The sequence below is a fragment of the Spea bombifrons genome, chromosome 8 (genome assembly GCF_027358695.1).
Source record: "Spea bombifrons isolate aSpeBom1 chromosome 8, aSpeBom1.2.pri, whole genome shotgun sequence".
Lineage (NCBI taxonomy): Eukaryota > Metazoa > Chordata > Amphibia > Anura > Pelobatidae > Spea > Spea bombifrons.
Genome location: NC_071094.1, coordinates 29423342 through 29431392, shown reverse-complemented (window position 1 = coordinate 29431392; position 8051 = coordinate 29423342). Strand labels below are relative to the sequence as shown.

The following is an 8051-nucleotide window of genomic DNA, read 5'->3' as shown; positions in this document are numbered from 1 at the left end:
AGAGAGATGGTAGATCTCCTCACCTGTGTCTCTATTGCTGCTGGCAGCTGAAGAGGAAGCTCTGCCATTTTTGTGGAAGCCTGCTCCCTGCTCCCCCAGTTGTAAAACAAAAAATAAAAAATGGTGGCTTTGCATTGCCTGTATTTTACTTATGCCTGTATCAGCCGGGTGGTAATCCTAACCATCATGTGTGTTAAAAGTAGAAGTCTTTTTACTTTATACACTACATTTTATTTATGGAGCACAAGCAGATCCCATTAGGAGAGAGTGAAAATAAACTTATTCAGACTGACCGTAACATCAATACTTGCTAAGACATACAAAAACTGAAGGGCCCTGCTGTCTTGCACAGTTGCATATTATGGGTTGCTTGAAATGATGTCATATGCCAGCACTCTACAAGAGCAAATCTTAGAGGTCTGTGCCAGAGGAGCAAAGATCTTGGTTCCCTCAAGGGACTGGCGATTGGGATCACCCATTCATTCATGTATAGCTAATTCTGCTGAACCATCTAAGAATGTTGGGTTCAACTGAATGGGTAGATAGATAACCATATGATTAATTTCTGTACCATTGCATTAGATTACTAAACCAAGCTTTTGTGTTTCCTCTAATTATACCCAACTATAGCATGGCAGAAATACACAATATATAAGATACATGCTGCTAACATACAATTCCCACCCACCAGAAATCGTTCCTGCCGTGGATAGATATGCTGGGGGAAAACATGGACTGTGATGACTCACTCTCAATGTAACAACGTTGTAAACCTCTAGACGCTAGCTAATTGACGGCTCTCTCAGAATTGTCATAATTTATCAAGTTAGTCTGAGATGTGAGAAACTGATAGGAAATAACAGGTTTGCTAAAAAAAAAATAGGCTACTATGAAACTGAAATATTCTATCAAGATCTGTTTTTCTTATTCTGGTTTGAAGTTCATAACACTTTCAGCCAATCTGATCAGATTCAGATTTGTTGTCCACTCAGTATGCAAGATGTATAAACTCAAAGAAAGGATTAAATTCTGATCACACAAGGGATATTGTAAAAATCACCATAGTCTCCCACCAGGGACAACAACTCTATCTTATGGTGGTATAGGGTTCTTATTAGGGAAAAAAACCCTTACTATTCCATGAATATTTGCCCGTTCCCTTGTTCGTTCAGGATTTTAAAGGTCTGTAAGAGGGACTCTGTAAAAGGTCTGTAAGAGGGTCGCCAGCAGGGGGCTCCTCTGACATTCATTAAACAATAAAGAGCAGCTGCGTGTTGTGCTTCTTCATGTATGTTTCTTGGCCGCCATATTCGTTTATTCGGTATCCAGTTCAAACAACGAAAACACAACATTCATGTTCGTTTTCATTTTCTCCAGAATACGAATGCAAAAGTCTAGTTCTTATGCAATGTTCTGCCTCATATCTGCTGCACACCCTTGTGTTGGCTTTCCATCATAGTCATCTCAGGGCCTTATTTCACGTTGTGTTCATATTGTGTCAGTTTGAGAAGTTATGAAAGATGCTTAGATGTGTATTAATTAAATTAGAAGTTTGTAGGGAAGTGGAAAACTCCATTTCTAGAACTCACTCTGCATTATGAAAGACTATTCTAGTGAATGTCTCTTGCAAGAAGGGATGTACAGTCCCCATGTCACGTATAGTTAAACCAGTGAGATAGCTTTCAGCTCCACCTTGATTTTGCATCATGCAGGGTAAGCCCAGAACTTGATGACTAGTTTAGCTACATTATTATGTTTTATGCTATCTCACTTATAAAATATAAAATATGTTTGTTAATTAACTATAATAAATACAATCTTTCAAGTGTGTTAGAGAAGGATCACCCACTTTTTTAACCTAAGAACAGGGCCGATTCAAGGCTCTGGTGGACCCTGCGCAAACAATATAATAGTGGGCCCCCCTCCCGTCCTGTAGTGGGGGGGCAGGTGCTGTACTGGTGAGTACAGGGGCTGTAGGTGGGGGGACAGGGCTTGTAGTGGGGGGACAGACAGGGGCTTGTAGTATCTCACATACACCCTGATTCACATATACTATTATATATTAATTATGAAGAAGCCTTGGAAACCATGTTGATTTCAGATTTAATAATATACATACACTCATTACAGACATGAGTAGATATAGAATGTTAACCCCTCTAATATCAGGCATGAGTAGATTCAGAGAATTAACTCTTCTATTACCAGACATTACACACACAGTAAACAGACAAACACAGTGACAAACAAACACAGTGACAAACAAACACAGTGACAAACACAGTCACACAAACAGACAAACACAGTCACACACATAGTCAAACAGACCTGGTGCTGGCTGCAGCTTACTCTGAGTTGGTGTGAATGAGGAACTCAGCCTATAAGGAGAGGTTTCTGAACTCTCAGGCAATCAGGAGAGTTGAAAAGTCTCTCCTGATTGGCTGAGACCTCCTTCACTCAGACTCCTCATTCCGGGACAAGGCATTGTACCTGACTGAGGCTGCACGGGACCAGGGACTTAAAGTCCCATTGCGGGCCTGTCCCGGGCAATCCGGGACATGTGGTCACCCTAGCCCCAAACCGGCAGTATGACTGCCAGTGGGCCCCCGAAGGTTAGTGGGCCCTGGGCAAATGCCTACTTTGCCCGCTAAATAAAGCGGCCTTGCCTAAGAACATCATAAAATTCAACCCTGTCTGCAAGAATGTCTGTTCAACATTGTCTATTGCTTTTATTAGAGCATGTAAACTGGTGTAATTGGCTGTCATAACCCCATGAACCTATTCTGTAAGCACTAAGCAACCACTAGAGTGTTTAAAAATCAAAATACGTTTAACTTGAGTGGACAAACTGGAAACATATGTGTCGTAGTTTAAGACACATTGGTTCCACAGCAACATAAAAACTTGCGCAGCTCTATCCCAAGGACAGATGGGGTCTGTATCTGAGCATCTGTTGCTTATGATGACAATCCAAATGCATTAGAAACATTTAGCTCTTGGAGACATATGGACAGAGATGCTTGATGCCAAGCAAACTCCCCCAGTATTTATGAAGCTCAGAGCAAAGCAAAGAACTACTGAAAAGCTGTAATTATTTTCATATTAGGGAGTGTAGTGAAACAGATGTACCGGCACCCTATTAAATCACTTTATTATCACCACTATATGAATGCTATGCAATATTCTTTCAATACATTGTTGATGGCCCCTATGTAGATATGTGGATACTGAGCCTCTCTGTTTTGGTTGAAACAACAGTAGGTGCTGATCAAGAGCCTATTGTATCTCGCCAAATAATTGTTGGGCCCATCCAATTGACTGCTGCAACACTTGGGGAGTAGTTAAACAGGGAACCTGGAGACCTCCTATGATGCTATGTTGCACGAAGGAAGACAAGAGACCTTCCCAAGACAACACAGAACCGAACCATTAAATGCATCATAAGTCATATGAGCAGGATTTGAAGATGGCTGCAGATATATGAAGCATTGTGAAACTACTACACCTCCGGGTGAAACAGCAATCTATTCTGTATGGAGAACATAGGGTGAAGGTCACGTATTGCTGGAGATTTCATAAGTGTTGATGTCACATACTCTGTTTCTGTGATTGAAACATAGAAACATATTCAGAATTTCTCCCATGTTGTACCAATTCTCTGGAATTCCCTACTCCTTCAGACTCTGTCCTGCTTGTGAATAAAAACAAGAATTTGACAGAAGAAACACGCAGCCCATCTAGTCTGCTATTTTTCCTGATGTAAAGACTCAAGCCGTTAATAAGTCCTTGTCTCCTCTTAGATTCAGTATGCCTATGCCATGTCTCTTACATACCACCCTCTCAGTAAAGAAAAACATCCTTGGATTACATTAAAAGGCTTCTAACCCTCTAGTTTTAGATTATGACCTTTTTTCTAACATTTCTGCTCCTTGGAAATAAACCCTCCTCCTGTAATGTATTAAATCCTTTTATGTGTGGTATTTATTTATTTTTGGTTTTGGTTTGGTTGAATAGTACGTATATGGATTTTAAATATAGACAATTAGACAGTGAATACTGGCTTGCATTTCATTTTATATATATATGAGACTCTACAGTATTTTTACTAAAATATTAATGCATTAACAACAACTTTACCCATACAAATGATTAATTAACTGCTTTTCTCGATGCTGCCCATCGCGGAGAGGAACATGCCAGCTAAAGGACCTCTGCAGTCCGTCCAGGTTTTTGGGCGTAAGAAAACAGCTACTGCTGTTGCCCACTGCAAGAGAGGGAATGGTCTCATCAAAGTTAACGGAAGACCCCTGGAGATGATTGAACCTGAAACTTTGTAGTACAAGCTGCTTGAGCCTGTTCTTCTCCTTGGCAAGGAACGATTCGCTGGTGTTGACATCAGAGTTCGTGTTAAGGGAGGTGGTCATGTTGCACAAGTTTATGCAATCCGCCAGGCTATTTCCAAATCACTTGTAGCCTACTACCAGAAATATGTTGATGAAGCTTCAAAGAAGGAAATTAAGGACATTCTCATCCAGTATGACAGGACCCTTCTTGTTGCAGATCCTCGTCGTTGCGAGTCCAAAAAGTTCGGTGGACCTGGAGCTCATGCTCACTACCAGAAGTCCTACCGTTAAACCTGTTCTGTACATTTTTCTGGGAATAAACATTTAAAAAAAAAAAAATGATTAAGTAACTCACATGTCCTCCCATGAAACCTGGATAGTTATTTTTTAAAAAAATGGAAATCCACCAGATCCTTATTAACTTTGGTAGGTGGGCATAATTGTGCTCCTTTTCCACCCCCCATGTGCAATGAGGCAGTGATTAAGTATTAGCCTGAGGTACATGACCCATCTCAGATGCCATACTCTGTAAAATGGGGGTTATTATACTGTATATCCTATAGGAGGTACAGAGCAAATCTTGTGCCTCCCCCATGGCCAGCATCCTATGTGCTGTGGGGTGATGGGGTTCAAAGTCTAATAAGATGCCCTCAGTGGCCACCAAGGATTCCACTACTCCATATCCTCTGCCAATTGGTAATGTATAGGGTATAAAAAGTGAAATGAATCCTTTTACATACATACATTGCTTCAGTTTAAATAATGAAGCTCAGCATTTATGTTTTTAAAAAGAGACGTTTCAAACTTTGTAAAGTTGTACAACTCCTTCAGAAACACAAACGTCAAGATTTCCTCTTCAAATACCCTTCAAGTATAGCAAGATGTTTTTTTTTTTCCTCTGGTACGATCATTTAGATGAAAATGACCCAAAGCTTATTAGTCTCTTCAAAAAGTGATTTGCATTCTCATTTTCAGAGGGTTGTGGATTATAAATCCTATGCATGAGATGCAGGCTAGCTTTCTTGCATATTGTATTGTATAGTGACCTTCATCCACAACTTAAGCTATTATCATTCAGTGGACTAAATATGTCACATTCTGACCATACAAGATATTTAACCATTTGATGAACCTACAAAGTCAGAGAAATGGGCAAGTGGTGAAGCATGTCAGGACCCCGCAACCTAAATACCCAGACCCAGAGAACCAGGCAAAACCAGGCAAAACAGACAGTATGAAAATAACTCCTTCGGGTTCCAAAGGATAGGACATAAGCAGCTTGCTCACACCAGGTTGAGTGACACAATTATTCACTGTATATAAACTTGCCTGGGTGCCTCCAGCGACGCACTCCCTGGTCTTAATAGAAAAATAAAAATGTAATTACTATTAACATTCGTTAATATTATTAATATTATTATAATATTAATATGTATTTAATAGAAGTCAATGTTTCAGTTCCAGTATGCAGCCTTCCTCAGGACATGCTACACAAGATCAATACAAATGGTAATTATTACTAAAAGCCATCCCTCATACCTGGAGCTGTGTCCCTAATTAATTGGACACACCTCTGCTCACGTGAGGTCAATTAATAAAAAACTCATATTTAATGGTCCACAGTGGTTATAGACAATGAACAGCAAATATTGCACTGTATTCAATATATTTTCACCTTTCATATCTCCAAAAATTAATATTTAATACTTTTTGTTTGTTGTTATGTATATAGTAATGTCATAGACCCTATATCTGCCCTCTAAGAAATGTATTTGTTTCAAGGAGAAAAAGTAAAAGAAAGGAAGGAATTTGCACAATTGCGTATCAGTGTGGTTCCAGGTACACATTAATTTAACCCCAAACGCGATTACGTGTTCAGTGTCCTAATCCAAAATGTTTCTCACTGTAAGGACACAGTATATAGCACATCATTGTTTAAGTTCCAGGAACTGCTTAGCGAATGGCTTGTCCTTTTTTCGGTCCCTATATGCCATTTAAATTGCTGATCTGTAGCCCCTTATCCTGTCCCTCAAAGTGAGGTTGGTTTTACCAATAAAATCCAGACCCCGCACGGGCACGTCATTTCGTAGACACATGATCTGTTTGACGTGTTATTCGATGGCGGATTTCCCCGTATAGTGGTGCGGGAAGCTGTCTCCTTGCATCATGTTTCCACATGTAACGCAGCCTGTGCATTTTCCACGGATGGGTTTTTAATTGTCGAGGTAGAGAGCATTTAACTGGATCTGCCGAGGACAGAAGATTACGTCCTCTTTTGAAAGAAATTATTGGTCGCTTCGTGTTTTATCATTAGCTAGTATCTTCCTATTTGATCGTATAGCATTTGTGATGTAGCTAGAAGCAGTCGTGTATTGTTTAGCACAAAAAATAAGATCAGGCATCTTTGCGACATTCTGAATCATAGTGTTTGGCCTATGATTATGAGCTAGGTGTAGTGTGAAACGCGTCAGGTGTTTTATCTTTGGGGTGAGCCTCCCTGCTGTATTGCCATTTGATGTAATGTGATGCCGGTGATCACTCTCACTATTCTAAACCAATTAGTTTCACTGTGAAAGTATTTTAATGGGTTTATAGCATTTTCCTTGTCGGATAGGTACAATGCTAATTCCTTCAGCAAGACATACACTTATAGAGAATATCTTTTTAAGATCTATTGGAGGGATAATTACATTGATTATTATAATTCCTTTCTATATATGCAATCAGTGCATATGGAGCATTTCAACTAGGATTGAAATCAGAATACTGATATTACATTATTTCGCCCTTTTCTTGGCTAATGGAAGGGAGCAGGCTGCCTGTCTGCTTTCTCCTCATTTAAGAATTGACAGATGTAAAGAAATTCTATAATTTAATCTACTGACACTGGATCCCACCTCCTTCTGTTATTTTCCCCGTTATATAAAATGAAACATGCTCTCTTCACCGGCAGATGAGCCGAGAGGGGTCCGCTGCTGCAATAACTTTCATTTCTAGTTTGATGCTTCTGGGCAAAAGTAATACTTCGGTACCAGCTGGAATGTGAATATACTGCGTTTATGAGAAGTTGCCCTGAAAGAAATAACAGAAATGATGGATTCCCAACCTTGGGTGCTATCAGACGTAACACTTTTAATCTTATTTAGTCAGTCGGATCATTAAAATGTGAACTCTAAATATCAAACGTACCAGCAGAAATTTAAATAATATGATTTATATGAAAGTTTTGGCATTTTTCAAGGGCCCCCTTAAGTCCAAAATTATTATGGGTGGTGTGTACTTCATGCTTTGTTGTCCTGAGACAAAATTAAACAAAATCTGGAGCAAATGCAGCATGAAGATGGAAACTCAGTAGGAGTACGCACCAGTTGTACCGACCAGTCAATTTAAATGTCCATAGCCAGACACATAGCTGGTCACACTAACATAAAACAATTGAATGAGCTACATTGGAGCTAGTTTTTTAGACTTGTAAAGGGACGTTCCAATATTACAGGCAGTATATTATGGTCCCGCTTTAGGAACACTAAAGAATGTGACTGAGTTCCGGGTAGCATTACCTCCTCAAGCACTTAAAGACCTGATGGCTGTGAATTCTACAAGCTGCAGGTCAGCCTGACGAGTGCTGCCTGGCCGTATGTAGAATTCGTACATGTGATTCTAGGTGAGTGAAGGGTACATACTGCAGCTAGACACATTTTCTCACCT

General features: G+C 39.8%; 1 protein-coding gene across 1 annotated transcript; it reads left to right on the top strand.

Annotated features, from left to right (window-relative positions):
* The first annotated feature begins 4163 nt into the window (after positions 1-4163).
* LOC128502559 (40S ribosomal protein S16-like) lies at positions 4164-4682 on the top strand. The gene is given in 1 exon segment (XM_053472377.1): positions 4164-4682. A coding segment is annotated over 1 exon segment (465 nt). The 5' UTR covers positions 4164-4169; the 3' UTR covers positions 4635-4682.
* The last annotated feature ends 3369 nt before the right edge of the window (positions 4683-8051 follow it).